The sequence below is a fragment of the Pelodiscus sinensis genome, chromosome 3, assembly GCF_049634645.1.
Source record: "Pelodiscus sinensis isolate JC-2024 chromosome 3, ASM4963464v1, whole genome shotgun sequence".
Lineage (NCBI taxonomy): Eukaryota > Metazoa > Chordata > Testudines > Trionychidae > Pelodiscus > Pelodiscus sinensis.
Window position 1 is genome coordinate 141,154,784 of NC_134713.1, and position 18,889 is coordinate 141,173,672.

Here is an 18,889-nt window from a genome sequence, read left to right on the forward strand (position 1 = left end):
GGAAGGGGTGGCTGTAGGGTTGCCAGGTGTCCGGTTTTCTACTGGACAGTCCGGTAGTTGCACTCTCTGCCCAGTAAAAAAATTCAGAAAATACCGGACATGTGCAATGTCCGGTATTTTCTGAATTTCCGTCTGGGCGCCGGATGGAAGCCTGGCAGGGGTGCGAGAGGGAGGCAGGGTCTACACTGCAGTCAGAGGTGTGATTGCAACACCTGTACACACACCTGAGTTAGCTTTAACCTAGCTAGCTTGAACAACAGTAAAGGCATAGCTGCATGTACAAGCCTGCCCAGGATTCCAGGTATGTACCTGAGTGTCTAGCTTAAGCTGCCATCTGTGCCACTGTGGATTCACTGCTTTTTAAGCTTGCTGGGGTACATCTCCACACATCACAGTCACACCTTTGACTAAGAGAGCTGGAACAATTTCTAAAGTGGGGGTGCTGAGAGCCAATGAACCACAAATGCTGGAAACCATTTCAAGCCAGGGGATGTGGCAGACTGGCATCACAGAAAGCTTACCTGTGGCCGGGGGTGGCCTGTAACCAGACACTGCAGGACCAGGGTGTCGCCCTCCCGGATAGTGTACACTCGTTCACTGATGTTATCTTCCTTCACAACACATGCCTGCCCAGCATGTATGATCTGGGCCTGAGCTGGAGCTGGGAAAGAGAACAAATTAGAAAAGGTAATGGCCGCAAAGCACAAGTGCAATCCAAGTCCTCACAAGGCTGTTAGAATCATGACACCTCTTCCTGGGAGCCCACAGCCTAAAGCAAAAGCAAGACTGACTTCAGTGCTGGAGAGGCTCTGAAAACTGGGGGATTTCCTCCCTCTGATCCATTGGCATCAGTCTGTATTTAAGTGACTTTAATCGAAGGGAAAGAAACTGGGATTAGCAGCTCTGAAGACTGATGACCAGAGTAGACTGCCCTCTCTGAAAGACAGTGTAAACTAGTGATCAATATGAGCCAGGAACTTCTGAACTCCTTTCCTAGCTCTGAGGAGGAGCGTTCTCTGAGACTGACTGTGTAACCCTAGTCAAATCCGGAGTGCTCTGTGCCTGGAGAAGAAGGATAATGACTGTGATGTACTTTGCTGTGGGGTTATATACAGTCAGAGCCATCCCGTCCATAGGACCTATTGGGGCGGCCGCCCCATGCCCTGCACTTTTGGGGGCCCTGGGGCAGCTGCCCCAACTGTCCTATGGCCAGGAGGGACCTGAGGACTATGGAAGCCTGGCATGGGGTGACAGCAGGGGGTTACCCCCCGCATTCACCACATGGGAGGCAGGAGCCGGAGTGGCCCGAGAGCCTGCCCTGTCCTGCCACCCTCCCAGCCTGCTGTAGCTCAGAGCGTCCTGGCCCCAGGACATAGCTGCTATGGAGAAGCAGGGAGCAGTGGGTCAGGAAAGGGTAGCGGGGTGGAGCAGGCTGGTGGGCCACTCCAGCTCCTGCCATGCATGCAGTGAGTAGGGGGGAACTGTGTGCAGTGTTCCCTGTAAGCTGTGTGCTTGGAGGCCACCCAAGAGAGTTACAAATGCTGCCCAGCTAATTAGCTGAGTGCCCACAGCCAGAAGTATGTTTCTATTTGGTGGTGCACATCTGCATATATCTTGATGCACATAAAATTATTCCACACATGGATGGAAAACACTAGTGGGAACATCTGCGAGTTAATCAGCCAGTGACTCCAAAGGGCACTGGGTGGCTGTATAAGCACTGGATCTGTTAGTACTTATCCCCAGAACAGATACAACCCAAGCCCTGATAGGTGTGAGTCTCCATTCTGTTTCATCAACATGCCTCAGCCCTGTTCTAGAGAAATCCTGCTGTAGCGGGGCTGGGAAAAATACGGCCTGGGGGCCAGATGCAGCCCATGGCCCACCCTGCTGGGATCCTCAGGCATATGTAGCTGCAGCATATGAAGCCCAATCCTCGGCTCCTATTGGCCAGAAACAAATGGCCAATAAGAACTGACCTCTGCCTCTCTCTCAGTTCCTATTGGCTGGAAACAGCCAGCCAATCAGAGCTGAGAAATTGGCCTGAGTGACTGGGGTAGCGCAAGCCTGTTCCCCTACCCTGAGTTGAGAGCCACGTGGAGGGAGCAGCCTGTATTTTCAAGTGGGCTGGGGCTGCAGCAGGCAGGGATCCCAGCCTACTTTGGGGTGCTGCAGCCTGCTGGCCAGCAGACACTTAGATAAACTCCTCCCAGCCAGCGCCTGCCTTTGGCACCCCAACCCCTCCTGCACCCCAACTCCCTCCCCCAGGTCAGCTCCAAACCCTCTGCACCCCCTGCCCCATGTCACAACTCCCTCCCAGTCCCTGTAAACCTTCCTACACCCCTCCCCCAGGTCAGAACCCTCCCCTGCACCCACACTCCCTCCCTGACCCTACACCTCAATCCCCTGACCCAGATCGCAACTGCCAATGTAATTCAATACAGGCACACTTTAAGAGAGAAATGAACAAAGGGCTTAAAGCAAATAGTTTTATAAAACTTGACAAACCGAGCACAGAGTTTGCAAGAAAACCCCATTACACAGGCAGAATTAAAAACTGGCTTTCACACAAAGTTTACCGAGTCCCTGAGGCACAGGGACATTTTGAGTAAGCCATGGATCCTGTAACCATGGAGCCTCCAGGGAGGAAAAATCAAAATATTGTTAGCCAGTGTGAAATTAAAGCCCTGTTTTGTGTCGTTCTTAACAGTCAACCCTGTATTCACTGTCAGGCTGGGCATGGATTGTGCAAAAGTGGATTTGAAGTGGTGTTCATTCAGACCAGTGCCCTGATCCTCAGTTGGTGTAAGCTGGGACAGCCTCACTGCCTTTAGCAGAACAACACTAATGTGTAACAGCAGAGGCCCTCACCTCCAGCTAAGAAGGAAGGTCATATTTCCATAACTGGTTACCCTGTTCTGACAGGTGACAATTTTTAAAACACATTGAAGACGCAGGCTCCAATGCAGCACAAGGTCTGCATGCCAGGTGATCACGCCTCCTCGCCCCCATCGACTTCTCTCTCTTTCTAGTTCAATGGCAATTTATTGGCAGGATCATTGGATAAGTATTGTCCAAACAACTGTGCGCTAATAGAATCAATGCATTTATTGGAATAACATTACAGCAACGGTCTGGACCCTCATCTTTGCAGTTCTGTCCCTCTTCTGCCTAGAGCATCTGGTGAGATCTCCTGGGATGGCTCTCACAAGAGTCTTATTAAAACCGAACACACTGGAACCGGGGCATGAAGCTACAGTGATATGCTTGAACAGATGAGAGTGCCACTTGTAAAAGGATGGGGATTATTATTTGCTAACTGTGTCGGGACAGGGGGGAAAAGTGGAAGCACTTAAAGAAACAGAAAGGGTCGATATTAAGGCTGTCAAGCGATTAAAAAAATTAATCACAATTAATTGCGTGATTAATCATATGCACTGTGCCTTTGAAGCGCTGCTCCCTGCACTTCAAAGGGACAGCATATATGGAGCCGGGGATCAGCTGGGCACTCCAGCTGATCCCCAGCTCCATGTTGTGCTGCTTCTTCGAAGTGCAGGTCTGGAGCTTCAAAGGGGCAGTGCATTAGGAACCGGGGATCAGCTGGAGTCCCCAGCTGACCCTGGCCCGGTGCAGGGCTGCCCCTTGGAAAGGACACCCCAGTGTTTCCAAGGGGCAGTGCTGTGGAAGCCCAGGGTCAGCCGGAATCCCCAGCTGACCCTGGCTTCATACCTCACTACTCCTTGGAAATGCCGCCCTGGCATTTCCAACGGGCAGAACCACGGGAGCCCAGGGTCAGCTGGAACACTCCAGCTGATCCCCGGTTCCTAATGCACTGCCCCTTTGAAGCTCCAGACCTGCACTTCAAAGAAGCAGCACAACATGGAGCTAGGGATCAGCTGGAGTGCACAGCTGATCCCCGGCTCTGTATGCATTGTCCCTTTGAAGTGTGGGGAGCAGCACTTCAAAGGGGCAGCACTGCACAGAGCCCGGGGTCAGCACTGCACAGAGCCCGGGGTCAGCTGGAAACTCCAGCTGATCCCAAGCTCCTAATGCACTGCCCCTTTGAAGTGCCTGAGTGGCACTTCAAAGAGGCAGTGCAGCCTTCAATTAACACATTCAAAAATGAATGCATTAATCCTTCCCTGCGTTAATTGCAGGTGTTAACACACATCAGTTGACAGCCCTAGTTGATATCTGTGAAGGTAAGCTAGCACTATGGCTAGTGAGGGGGCTAGAAAAAGTGGTGAAATCTTCTCACACTCTGCCCTGACCCGAGTCCCTTGCTCTGCTATTCCAGTCCTGGGCCTGTCCCCTACTCCAGACCTGTCAGGGCACCTCAATGACCCTGCCTCTTGCAGCACTGATTAGCAGTCATGCTGATTGTGCCCAATTCTGGATTCGAGAGGAATTTCTACTGCTGATTAAAATAGAGACATCTGTTTCCCCCATCTCATCCTGAGTTCTCCCCTTCAAGCTGCGCTGCTGTCTGCATTCCAACAGATCCGTCCTGTCTCAGAGCTCTTCAGCTTGCGCAAACAGCTCAGCAGCTGTCTCCTTAGCTTAAATGTTTCCTTAAATTCCTCTGTGCGCTCTTAGTGTACCTATGGATGTTAAATGTCGATTAACTGACTAATCGAATAGTTGATGCAATTTGCATCGACTATTCAATTAGTTGATAAGGGTGCTTCTGCTTTTTGAAGTGTGGCAAGGCAAATGCACTGCAGGGAGCATGGGACCAGCGGGGGACTCAAGCAGTCCCCTACTGCCCCCGTGCTCCCTGCGGTATATCAAAGCGGCAGCGCCGCATGGAACCCAGGGTCAGCTCCTCAGCTGACCCCAGCTCCATGCAGCACTGCCACTTTGAAACGTCACAGGGAGCCCGGCAACAGCCTCCATGCAGCATTTCAAAGCAGCAGTGCTGCATGGAGTCCCGCGGGGGTCAGCTGGGCCCCCCCGGAGCCTGAGCTCCACGCAGCACTGTCGCTTTGAAACGCTGCATGCAGCTTGGGTTTCCAGCTGGCCCCATGCATTTCAAAGGGGCAGTGCCCCATGGAGCCCCGAGTCTGGCCCCAGGCTTTCCATGGTGCTCCTGCTTTGAAGTACCCCCTTCCTCTTCCCTCCCTCCCCACTTGCTGCCTCTTTCTGATAGAGGCAGCAAGTAGGAGGGAAGGGTGAAGCGACTAGTTATCTAGCCTGTCTACTAGTCCTTCACATTCCTGGTGCACACTCAGTCTAGCTCACCTTAGATCTTCTAATTTCTGTGGCTGTCCCTCTGGTTAATGCCCCACCCCACTGTAGTCTCTGCTTTCTTTGCTCCTCTCCTCTAAGCATGTCCTGCCTCCCAGCCCTGTCTCCAAGACAGTCTCTATTGGCTCAGGGGTAATTTTATCTGCACAGATATACTGGTATAACTCCCCATGTAGACATACCTATTCCAGAATAAGAATGCTTTTTTCAGTTTAGTTTATGGTGCTCTGGAGGTGGTATAAACTAAATGAGAAAGAGGCTTTCATATGCTAGAACAGAGTGCCCACAGGGGAGTGAGTCGAATAATTATACAGGTACATTTCCACATGTAAACGGTCCCTAAGACATGTTCCCTCTCCTCTCTCGCTCTACTGCTCCTCACATATTTCTCTAGTTCAGTGGATTTCCAAAGCACTCGGAAGCAAGAGGAAATTTCTAGCTTTATTGGTAATTATCAGTGACTTGGTTGAGGACAGGAGCGTTGGAGTGGGGAGGGGGGCATGTCTCTCCCACTTTTTACCAGAGGTAAGGATGAGTGACTAGGGAAGGAGCCTCAGGGGGAACAGGCAGTGTTGGGGGTGGTCCCCCCCTCCCACACACACACAGTTAGGAAGCTTCCGCCATCTTGGGTGGAGCCTCTTTTCAACAGGATCCCTCCCCCTGATCAGAGAGAGAGGCCCTTGTGAGAGAGTGAGCCACTGCTGCTGATCAAACTGTGGCCAAACAAAGAAGCAGACTCTCTTGCAGTAGCAGCACTGAGTCTCTGGCAACAACAGTCATTTTGTCTGTCCTCTAAACTCAGTTTGAGCTCAGGTCTCTGAAAGGAGAGTTCAGAAAACCTGCTGTACCATCTGCAGACTGCTTGTGAAAGCACTTGGCTACCACGTAACGGGAGTCTGATCAGAGGAAAAGCTTTGCCTTCAGTGGTGTCTTGCCATCAGGGAGATAGCCAAGGGCAAAATCTATTCCCAGTGTCTCACAGGAAAGATATCCTAGTGGTTAAACCACAAAAATAGACAGTGAGATGTGAGTTCTGATCTCCGCTCTGCTGTGATGTACTGTAGGATCTGGGGAAAGTCACTTTGTCCCTCTGTAAAATGGTATGGTGAGGATTAGCTACATTTGCAAGGTGCTCACGCAAAAGGAATATTATTGATTCACATCATGCTGGGCCCGATGGGGTTTTTAAACACACAGGCTGTGTCTAGACTACATGCCTCTGTCGTCAGAGGCATGTAGATTAGACACATAGGCAAAGGCAAATGAAGCCGCGATTTAAATGATCACAGCTTCATTTAAATTTACATGGCTGCCGCGCTGAGCCGACAAACAGCTGGTCAGCTGTTTGTCCGCTCAGTGCGCTAGTCTGGACACTCCCCTGCCGACATCAAAACCCTTTGTCGGCAGCCCCGTAATTCCTCGTGGGATGAGGTTTACCGGGGCTGCCGACAAAGGGCTTTGATGTCGGCAGGGGAGCGTCCAGACTAGCGCGCTGAGCGGACAAACAGCTGATCAGCTGTTTGTCGGCTCAGCGCGGCAGCCATGTAAATTTAAATGAAGCTGCGATCATTTAAATTGCGGCTTCATTTGCCTTTGCCAAAACAACAAATCTACATGGCTCCGTCGACGGAGCCATGTAGTTTAGACGTACCCACAGAGAGGTTATAGGTCTCCAGCACAATGGAAAGCATTACCTCGATCTCCAGATGTTGGGACTGTATCTGGCACAGTCAACAAGGTGTTGTGGGACCAGGAAGTGCTTTCCTAGGTGGGTCCTAGCCAGCAGCCCTGCAGGACCCCAAAGCAGGCTCCTTACCTGCCTCTTCCCCATGCTGCTCAAAATGGCTGGCTGCTCCCTGTGGCTCTCTGCTCCGGGCACCAGCAGGAGAGGGAGGATTCACACACTGCCCCCATCCCTACCAAAACTATCTTCACTCCCATTGGCCAGTTTCTGCGAAGCTTCTCTCTACCCACCCCCCCACCCACCCCAGCACCCGGAGCAGAGAGCCACAGGGAGCCGCCAGATGCTTAAAATGGTGTAGGACTGCTCTGACGCAGCTAGTTAGGGGAGATACAAGTGGGCTGCCTCTCTGAGTGGGCAAAACCCAAAGAGCCAGCTGAGGCAGAAAAGGAAGAGGTCCAATGCACACTGGAGGCTGGGGCACGATTGTGTCCCTTGTCTTTTCCCCAAGGCTTTCAGTCCACTGTTCAAAAATCTAAGGAAAGCGGCTTTGACACTTCCAGTCCACTCCCTGACAGAAACCCAGAGCCGAGACGCAGCCCAGCACAAGGGGCTTTGCCCCAGACAAGCCAGCATTCCCACTGGCAGCTGCTTTCAGGGAAAGATGCAGCCTTTGAATATTTACCTATCTCACTGCACCTCCCAGTATTTTTTACTCTGAAGAGACTTGGCCCGCAAGGCTCTAGGCCTTGGCATGGAGGTTTTTAAACTAGCCTTTCATTTGATATATTTACCCATTAAAGTGAAAGGAAATTGGAGAGGATAAAATAACTTTATACCCAGTGCAACATCCTGTACAGTGTTATCACCCTAATGTGGAAGGTTTATGAGACATCTGCTCTTTAGAGGTCAGTAGTGTTAATAATAAAGTAGCAGAGGGGAGAGAAATGATCTTGTGGAGGAGGGAATAGACTGGGATTCAGTAAACCTGGGTGCCATTCTTTGCTCTGCCACAAACTACCTGTGTAAATTAGGGCAAATCATTTAATCTGGTTCCCCTGCTGTAAAAAGGGGTTAACGTTGCTTCCTTATTTCATGGGAGACAAGGAGGGTTGTGGGGATCGATTAATGCTAATGAGCCTCAGATATTACAGTGATGGAGGCAAGAAAGGCGCCAAGGCCATGTATCTCTCTGACCATACCACTTCATGGGAAGAACACAGAACGAACTTCTTCACATTAGATCAACATTTTCCCCGAAGGCACAATTTCATGATCAAGCCCTGAAACCAACCTGGGGCAGGCCATGCTGAGGATAGAGCCCGCTGGGTCAGCTGGCTGGGATCTAGACACCAAAGAGGCTGAAACTTTATCCAAAGTCCCTCATTGTATACCAGACAAGCCAGCGAGACTCCACAGTTACGCCCCAAACAGGAATCAGAGCCAGGCACAAGGACAGCAGTTCTGACAGCTGTTCCAAAAGGGAGCTGGTCCGGAAAGGAGCTGCAGTGAGCTGGGAGTCTTCTCCCCCTGGGCTGAGCTTACAAACAAAGCCAGCTCAGCTGAGAGTTATCTCCAGGCATTCACAGATCTGCTCAGAATGGCTCCCACTGTTTTGGCCCAAGGCCAGGCAACTCCCAGCTGAGACCAGTTCAGTGCAGTGTCAGCTTGGAGTCAGCTCCCCTGGGGCTGGGCTGATCAGGTCTGCTCTGAGCTAGGCTTATGTTATAGGCTATTCTTCACAGAGTTGTATACAAAATCCCCCCCTCCCCCCTCCCTCCGGCTCTTAGTTACATCAGCCAGGTCAGCAAATGTGACCTGCCCTTTTGTTTTCTTATATCCATGTGTTATTGTTGGGTGCCCTTCTCTCAGCAGGCTACTCTTCAGACCCAGCTGTTCAATATTCTTGCTCTAGAAAGGATAGAAAAATCCATAAAAGCAGCCTCCGGAGCAAGCCTAACAATAAACCTGCATCCGTCCACCGTGGATAGCAGTTCAGGCATTAGAGCAGAAAAAACATATAGATCATACTCCTTTGTCTCCAAGTAGGAGACCACAAGTGTCGACAGCTCAGAACCTTGGACACAAGCCATCCACTTCTAAATGCAGAGCTCAGTGAAGATCTGAGAGTCGTTCACAGGGGCACTGGAACTCAGCCCCACACCGTGCTGCTCTATCCCACATCTGCTGTACCTGTTCTGTGTTTGGTTCCCTGGATAAGGAACTTCTAACTGTCAAAGCTGTTGATCCAGTACCAAGAAGCACACAGAAAGAAACCGTGCATCTCCTGTAAGCGTCCCCACAGTGTCCCCTGTAAGCTGGGCGCTTGTCCAGCCGCTCAAGAGGGATTCAAATGCTGTCCAGTGGATTAGCAGAGCACCCACAGCTAGGTTTCTGTTTTTACTGGTGGTGCACATGCCTTGGTGCACATAATTTATTCCGCGCATGAATGGAAAATATTAGAGGGAACATTGACATCGGGTATGGGTTCCGGTCCTCCCCTCTGCCACCACTTGAGCATGAAGCAGATTGTTTTGTTCCTTTCTGCTGCTCCCTCTATGCTAGAGCCTCCTGTTCCTTGTTGACAGAGTTCTTTAGAACGGCTCCAGTTTTGCCAGTCACGTAACTCTCTATGTACCCTGTGCAATTACAGTAAAACTCCAATAGTCCGGCATCCAATAGTCTAGCACTCCTGATAGTCTGGCATCAAAATAGCAAGAGCCGAGTGAGTGAGCTTCGGCAAAAAATGAGTCACAAGGTAACAGTGGCAGCAGCTGAACTGAGCAAAAAGGGTAAAAAAGGCTTAAAAAAACTAAAACATTACAGTATACTGTATACAGTATGTACAATAAAAAGGGTTAAGAACACTTTATATACAGTATATAATGTATACAGTATATATATAAAACCATCTTATAGTACCTCCTGATAGTCCGGCATATCTGATAATCTGGCACCACCTAGGTCCCATAGGTTCCGGATTATCGGAAGTCTACTATATAAAGCAGTCTCTTTTGCAAGGAGGTCAAACTACGAAGGCAGAGCCCTTTCCCTCCCTTGTCGATCCGTCTGGGTCAATCTCTTTGGATTTACAGAGAACACGGCAGTGGAGAGAGAGGGCAGTGTTGAATGCTCACTTCTAGTCCGACTGGCACCATCTGCTCAAGCTCTGACGAGCCAGGCAGCTGGCTGCCAATCATACTCTTTCACCTCGCTTGTCTCAACCAGAGGCAGCTAGTGGATGAGCTTAGCAGCTGGCTCACAGAAGGAAGCAGAAAATCCTAAAATATGTCACATCGAAAGGAGGGTGTAGGTGTTTATTAGAATTCAATTATAAATCATTCAATTTTTCTTGCTGAGAGAGAACTGTAATCAACTAGCCAGAGTTTAAGTATTATTGTCCTCTTCTGGATGGAAACACAACTGTTTCACTGTGTGTCATATGCCCTACACTGCTAAAAATGAAGGAAGATTCTCAAGTGGTAGGAGCCAGTGTAAAGGTAGCAACAGGCACAGAGTCTTACCCCAATCTTCCTATAGAGTTCAGAGCAATCACAGAGACCTTTGCGCACATGGCACAATGACATACACAAAGACCTAGGTAAAATGGTATGTTATTGTGGCTCTAATGATACTTAATTTAAGGGTATGGGAGATGGCAGTGGGAGAAGTCTGTTGGCTTTAGGTTAGATTGACCTGTACAGAGCATCTTAAATCATTTCAGTCTAGGCTAACTATGTATCTAATAATGTTTACTAAATTACTAGCAATGAATTATTATGATTTACACTAAGGGATTACTTGAACATAAACCAGTCCATCAGGGATGGGGAACCTACTTTGATCAGGCCAACTGCAAAGTTTGGAGCTTCCCCCTCCCAAGCAGGGCGAGCTAGTACTTGCCCTCCAGCCCTGTGGCAAGCGTCGGAGCCCTGGCATCCCAAATTGTGTGTGTGTGAGGTGCCTTTTTGTCTTTTTTATTTTTTGCACTTCTCAGTTGGAAGCCAGGTTAGTGAGGTTTGGGTTCTTGTGGTTTTTGCTTTTCTCTGTGCATGGCTCCAACTTAATTCTTCTGTGTGTCAGTGACCAAAAAATGATTCCCCACCCCCTGAAACACATAATAACAGGAATGAAGAAAATGATAGAAAACGAGACAAAGCTTAAAAAAAAAAAAAAAAAAAAAACGTGAGTAAGAGTTACTCAGAAGTGAAAACCAAGTTTGGGTGAAATAAAATGGATCAATTAAGAGTTCTCACATTTCTCAAAATGTCAAGAAATACTGCAGAAAAATTGGAAAAAGTTTAAACAAGCATTTGATTTATTTCTGAGGGCATCCAGATCTACTCATAAGGAAGAGGAACAAAAGATTGCCATCTTTTTGAATACTGCAGCTACAGAAGCAATTTCATTATCTAATTCATTTGAGCTTAATGTTAGAGAACGAGCCAACTATGAGTTTGTCTTAAGAATATGTGAGGAATACTGTTTACCAAAAAGAAATGAAACATTTGAAAGATGTCAGTTTCACTCAAGGAATCAAATAGAGGAAGAGACTTTTGAATCATTTTTAACAGACCTACAGATATGAAAAGTCACACATATCATTTCCAGAATCTGAATCAATGATAATGAATCACATGTTGATGGGTTAAAAATGGATTTGTGTAACAAAAGGGAATATTAGAAGAGCCAGATCTAAATCTAGAAAAAGCACCAAGACTTTGCCAAACAGCTGAACTTGATTAACAACAATTGCACATTTTGGAAAGAAAACAAATTGGTGTGAATATAGACTTAAAAAAAGAAATAAACAAGTCAATAGAGTGTTAAAGATAAAATATATGACCACACGAAAGAACGTTCCTGATGTGGAAGGAGGCACTAACCTAGACGATGTCCAGCATATGGTCAAATCTGTTTTATCTGCAAGAAACAGAATCATTTCACAGAAGTTTGTAAACAGAGCTGGCAGGGCAAACTTAGAAATATATATTTAGTTCAAAATTGCAAAGAACAGATAAGATATTAGAAAAGATATAATGTAAGGAATACAGAACTGACATTAGAGATGAAGAAAATGCATATTTTGAAGCTGAATCACTCTGCAAACTACAGGGAGAATTGGACAGTTGCACTATTAATGGAATATGTATTTTATATGCTATAGATACAAGTGAACAAGACACTGTAATTTCAGAAGAAATTATAAGAGGTCTAAATGTAAAATATGTAATAATAACAAATACATATCAATTTACAGTCTTTTAGCTGGGAAAAAAAATCCTGTTATGGATATTAGCTAATTACTGTTTTTTCCTAAAGAAAATTGAGAAAAATATAAGATCTGCAGTACTAAAGGGACAAGGTATTAAGCTATTCCAAATTCTGAAACACTTGAAATAAAACATCAATTAACAGAATTATTCTCAGGCATCGGTAAATTGGATACAATTTATATAACAGCGTTAAATGAAACAAACAAAAAACCCACACCCAGTTATATATGTAACTAGAAAAACACCCTTCGTTTTAAGAAGTAGAGTACATAAGGAATTGGAAAGGTTAGTCAACTTAGATATACTGGTAATTAAAATAATGGAGGAGCCAACTGAGTGGGTGAATTCATTAGTAATAGGAGAAGAGAAAGCTAGATACTTACATTTATATTTAGATCCAGAAGACTTAAATAAATAAGTTGAAATGGAGCATTTTAAAATATCTACCAGGGAAGAAATATTTGGACAAATGTCAGGAGCAAAAACATTTTTCTTCTTTAGGTGCACCAAATGAATTTTGGCAAATACTATTGGAGCAAAAAGGCCAACTGCTTTAACACACCTTTTTGGACATTATTGTTTTCAAATATTATCTTCTGGATTATGTTTAGCTCTACAGATTATTTCATAGAGTTATAAAGAGATTTTTGAAATAGAGGTAGTATACAAGTGTGCAGAGATGTCATAAGAATATAGGGAATAACTTTAGAAAAGCATGATATAAAATTAACTGAAGCTTTATCTAGAGCAAAAGAAAAGGGCTGAAACTTATAACAAGAATATGTGTAAGTTTAGAGTGCAAGAATTAATGCTTCTAACAGACACACTGACCAGTCAGGGGCTACGGATTGAGTCACAAAGAATACAAGCCAAGCCATTGATAATATCAAAAATATAGAAGTGCTAAGTCTAAACAATATATGACATCTGTTCAAGAAAACTTAAGATTTTGGTCTAAGAAAGGTTTAGATCTATTTGAATGTAAAGAACATGCATGTGTTATAGTTCTAGATTATTTTTCACATTTTCCTGAAATATCTATAGTGGAAAACACCTGTGCCAAACAAGTTGATAATACATTAAAATCAATTTTCGCATTGCATTGCATTCTCCATAGGGCAATAACTGATAATGGATCTCCATTTCACAGTCAAGAGTGTCAAGGTTTTGTGTAGAATATGTTTCAGAGGTCTTATATCAAGTCCACATATCCACCATCTAATGGAGAAGTTGAAATGGTGATCAAATTATAAAAATATTACTAACAAAAGCTGGAGAAATGAATGCTGATTTGTATTTGGCATTGCTAAATTACAGAACATTGTCATTATGACAAGGTTTATCACCTAAATGTTTGTTATGTAAGGGAAAACATAGCAACAGGTTACCTGTTGTTTTAAGAAGGATATAAGGAAAGGAATAAATATAAATATAATTTGAGTTTGTATCAAAAGTATTATCATGATAGTGGATTGCAAGAACTACCTTACTTGAAACTAAATGATCAAGTACCTGTCTATAATGGTAGAAATTGGGCTCAGAAAGCCATTTAACTAAAAGAGTGAATGTCTCAATCTTACAATGTCATGACTAATAATGTCCAAGTGCATAAACGAAACCAGAGACTTTTGCAATTATTAACTGCCAGACCAAACTCAGCTGAAAGAAAAAAGGATACAGCATAGCAACAAGAGCAGCAAGAAAATGAAAAGAACCTCATTCCTCTCAGTAATAAGAACTTTCATAATACTGCCGATATAGAAATTAGCTGGTCTTTGCCTCAGGAGAAGACCTGTAAACCAACCAATGGAAAGTTGTTAATGTAAGGAGGGTCTGAATCAATGCTTCCATTACAGCCAGTTGGAATGGGCAAGGAATGCTGGGTGTAGTTATGTTAACTCAGTTGCTCAGACCTGCCAGGTATTCAACTGTTGTTATGTAAATACAGTTCACCCTGGAATGGGAAAGAAATCCTGGATGTGGTTATGTAAATACAGTTCACACAGTTGCTTAGGCCTGCTTGATATTCAAGTGTTAGACTATAGAATGGTATTTTGCCTATTGTAACCAATTTGACTGTTGTGGGGTCACAAACTGTGTTAACCCTAAATGCAGGAATTGTAAGATATGGCCACCAATGCTTGCTGTTACTGGAAACGCAGAAAAGCAGACTGTGTTTAACTCAGCTCGAAGGAGAGAAACTGTCAGCATAAAGAATTTCAGATGGACAAGGCTTTCCCTTCCAAACTCTGTGACATCAACTGGATGGGTGGGGGAATGGCAGAGCTCTGCACCAGCAGGCTACGTGCCCTCCAGGCATGAGCTGTAAGACTGGTTTCTACCTGTTTCCATCCCTCCCACTTCTAATGATAGACCTAAAACAGACTCCATAAGGAGTCTCTTTATTATTGTAAAGTGTTATTCCAGTGGATGCTGGGATCTTTTGGCTGGACTATGCTGTGGGCCAAGAACTGAAATCACTGAGAAGCTGCAATCCCTAGAGCCAAATCCATCACAAGGCCAGCAGCAGCAGCCGGGGTGGCCAGTGGGAGTAGCAGCAAGTGGCCAGACGGCTGGTGAGATGGCTGGCAGGAGCGGCCGACAGGAGTGGCTGGCAGGAACAGTGGCCGAGGGGAGCAGCCGGCAGGAGTGGGCGAGCAGGTGGCCAGTGGGAGCAGCAGTTGGCAGGGTGGCCAGGGGAAACAACAGTTGGCAGGGTGGCCAGTGGGAACAGTGGTGGGTGGGGTGGCTGGCAGGAGCAGTCAGTAGGAGGAGCAGCAGCAGATGGCCAGCAGGGTGGCCGGTAGGAGCAGCACATTGACACACGCTCAATGATGAGGAGATGTCATGATGATGTACCGATGGAATCTGGATCTGCACTGACTGGACAGAGCCATGAGTGGGGTGTTTGAAGTGAGGGGGGAACCACTATATGAGTTGAGAGTTGGACTAAAGATCTTTAAGCAAAAAACTCTTCCCTGCAGACTCCAGAGATGTGACCTTGCTTATAAGGTTTTCATTGTTTGTGTGTGTTCCTGTAGGGTGATGCCAGATTACTATTATTAAAAGTTTCTTCTCTACACTCTCAGACTGTGCTGTGAGTGGGGAAGAGGCACCCAGGGGTGTTGTGTGAATCCCCAGGTTACTGGGTGGGTGCTCGAGCCAGTTCCATGTGGGATGGATGTAGAGGAACCCCTAGATATTGAACCCAGCCCTGGCAGCTGCCAGTGCTAACTAGCAGAAGAGTTGCATTAAGAACATTATGACATACACATTCAAAGAAGGGAAGTGTGGGGTCACTATGGCTTTAAGAATGGGAATAGAAAAAACACACAGGGTTTGTGCTCCTGTTGTAGGAAGAGCAGTTATTTTAGGATAGTGAACAGATACAAACATGGACCAGGGTGTCCAGCGCAACAGGTCAGTGTTGCACAGTCATGTCTCTGCCAGAACAAGTAGTAGCTAAAACTTGGCTGTGGGAAAGGATGGCAAATGCTGTGTAGGAGGGCTAGTATGTTTGGGGGGCAGGAGTGGAGAGTCATTCTTTTATTATTCAGCTTGTGTCATTGATTAAGCTATTAATGATAGAAAGCAGTGGCTCCACTGAAACTTTAAACAAAACAAATAATCAGGCCAGCTCCTTCCCCTGAAGGCCAGAGCGCTGGGCTCAATATCAATGGAGCATTTGCAAAGGAAAATGCATTCCGGCTTAAGGCTTATTATGGAAATAATAATACACGATCAGTGTCCATTAACGCTGTCATGAGGGCTGCAGATCAATAGCGTATTAATGGCTGAAGAAAGACCGGGCAGTGTCTGTCAGAATTAACTCTGCAACACAGAGGGAAGGGAGGAGGCAGCAGGCGATACCTAATTGAATCCAGGTGGCTGATATCTTCATGTCACCTCTCAATGGGGGAATCGGATTGGTCAGCACTTCTACCACTGCCTTGTGACCAAGTCCTGGCTGCAGTGCTGCCCCGTGATCCTCTTTGGAGGAGATCCCCGTCAAACCAGACAGTGAGTTAAATCCTAGGCAGTTTTCAGAATCCCAGCCAGGAGCAACTGGCAGCAGAGGCAGTTAGGTGCTGCTGACTCTAGTTGAGTCTCAGACCCCTAAAGCAAGAGGGCCGGGTTACTCTCAAGAATAGAGGAGAGAGAGGTTCACTGACATCTAACTGCCAAAACAGGAGCCAAAAGGGGGAGTTGTGGAAAGGGAAAGGTTTCAGGGTTTTCATCCTCCCCACCACTCCTTCCATCCATTGCTCTGGACCTTCTCTCACAATCCCCTTTTCTTCTTGGAAACCCCTTGCCTCCTGGGGCGCTAGGGACCTTGCTCTCCTCGGCCAAACCCAGGATGCAAAGTGAGCCACACTTCAACAGCTGGCACTTCTTCACATAACATTTCTCTAGGGTCACTGGGGAGACCTTTGCAGACTTTCCTGGAGGAAAATTTGCTCCGATTGGCCACTTTCCCTCACCGAAAGTGTAAGCAGCCAATCAGAGCTGCTGCAAGGAGCAGGAAAAGCTATCACACCCTCCCGTGTGGCGCTGACACATTCTCAGGACTGGCAGGAGGGAACAGAAAGAGAGCAGCTGTTTAGAGCAGCTCCACTTCCTTCTTCCCCCACCCCAATGTGAGCAACAGGGATTGTTCCTCTGCTCTTCTCCCCTCCCTGCAACACCCAAGCTGGGAGGAGGTATGGCAGGTTTTGTCCTGGCTTGATGATTGCTGAAAAAATATTTTAAGTGCTAAGTTTTTCCCCACTTGGGACCACACTTCCCTGAAATTTGTAGGTACACACAGCAATCTTGTAACTACTGTGGTGCATAGGGTTCAGCTGGCTAGTACTTGGCCTACCAGGCCCTCAACCTACTGAAACCACATCCCGCCCCCCTTGCCACTGGGCACTGGGAATTGGGGTGGACATGAGGCTCACCAGTGGGGAGGCAGGGCCTCCTCGGAGGGGATGGGATAGAAAACAATTTTTTTGGGGGGGGGAGAGAAAATTAATTATAGTTGGCAGTGGGATCCTTTCTGTGGGTGGGTAGGTAGCCAGCCAATGGCTCTCTCCCCCCCCCCCCCCCCCGCCCCCTCACATCTCACAGATAACAACCCTAGAAGAAAGGGTAAAGAGCCTCTGGAGCTGCCCCCTGCCTAGGAGAGGAAGAAAGCCCCTGCCGCAGTCCTCTCCCTGGCCTGGTAGAGGAGACGAGCAAGAGGAGAAGAAGTGAGGCTGAGGAGGGCAAAACCAATGTGGAAGAATAGCACTGATGCAGAGGAGAACAGATGGAGGCAGGCCTGGGGGGGGGGGGAGGGCTAGGAGAGGCAAATGTCATGTCCCTTGTCTCTAGAAAATTATAGACCCTCCGCTTTCTCCAACTTCTTTAAGCACTGACCCAGCCACCTCTCTACATTTAACTACCCTTCCAGCACTGCCCTGATTCTGGTGCTCTGTGCTGCTGGCCTCAAATCACAAAACAAAGCCACCATGAAGCTTATCTAACATGGTAGCACTCTAAGCACAACCCAAAGGGTGCACAGAACAGAGCTAAGCTCTGCTGAGCATGTCTCTTCTCCCAGTGTGCTAGCCATCTTCCACCCCAAGCCCCATGTGTTACTGCCAGCTTTGCGCATTGGATTGCCTGCTTGTATTCAATTACAAGTGCAGTACCTTGGGGGCAAGGAGATTTCTCGATTTCATCTGTAAAGGGCCAGATGCCACTGTCGCATTTACATAAATCATAAATATACAGGAATCATTCCACAGAAACTTTGCCGCCGCAGAGGTACGCAAAGCAGCAGCTGCCTAACACTACGGAACAGTGCACAACAAGTTGAGAATGTGGCTTCTGATGGAAACGACATGGAGGAGTAGAAGGGAATTACCCAGGATGCAAGCTCGCCACTTATAAAAAGTGGCATGAGCTCTTTAAGAAATCAGATGGGGTCAGAACCTTAGCTTCACCTCCAGCAAAACATCCCCCTGAGCAGTAGGCTGGTATTTGCTCAAGAGAACCCTATGCTGAATCACCAGTGACTCTTCCTGCAACATTTAGATACGGCTCTCTTTAAAAAACAGAGAAAACAAACAGAAAAAACCCCAGCAGGAGTAGCAGAGTGTATCCTCCAGAGAAGGTGGCTGACATACCAGAGGATTTGGCTTGATTTTGAAGCAACGGCATTAGATTAGTTTTGCAAGGAAGGTTATTGTGAGCTTCAGTAAAACATCGAACTGCCAAAACAGGCCCATCCCTCCCCTTTGGCCTGCAGCAATTCAGTTTTTATTATGACCCTAGTGCAATTCTCTAGGTCAAAAAAATGACTTGATTTCTCTTGCATTAAGTACTGTTTGTAGGGGTTGGCTATACAGGCAGTCCCCGACTTACGCGGATCCGACTTATGTCGGATCCGCACTTACGAACGGGGCTTTCTCGCCCCGGAAGTCGGGGCGAGAAAGCCCCGTTGGTAAGCTGCTCCGGTGCCCCATGTCTGCTGGAGACCGTCTCCAGCAGACCAGGGGCACCGGGCGGGTTCCCGCGCTTCTGAGGCTTTGCCAGAGCAAAGCCTCAGAGGCGTGGGGAACCGCCGCTGCTGCCGCTTCAATCTGGGTGCCTGTGGTCTGCTGGGGACCGTCCCCAGCAGACCACAGGCTCCCGGACTGAAGCCGCAGCCGCAGCGGGG

At 47.2% G+C, this 18,889-nt stretch overlaps 1 protein-coding gene across 1 annotated transcript in view; it reads right to left on the reverse strand.

The window, feature by feature from the left end:
- MDGA1 (MAM domain containing glycosylphosphatidylinositol anchor 1) overlaps nucleotides 1–18,889 on the reverse strand; it is a 240,777-nt gene that overhangs the window by 155,598 nt on the left and 66,290 nt on the right. The window contains exon 3 of the mRNA XM_006126531.3: nucleotides 522–661. Within this exon, the coding sequence (XP_006126593.2) occupies nucleotides 522–661 (140 nt within the window). The remainder of the gene's footprint in view (nucleotides 1–521; nucleotides 662–18,889) is intronic.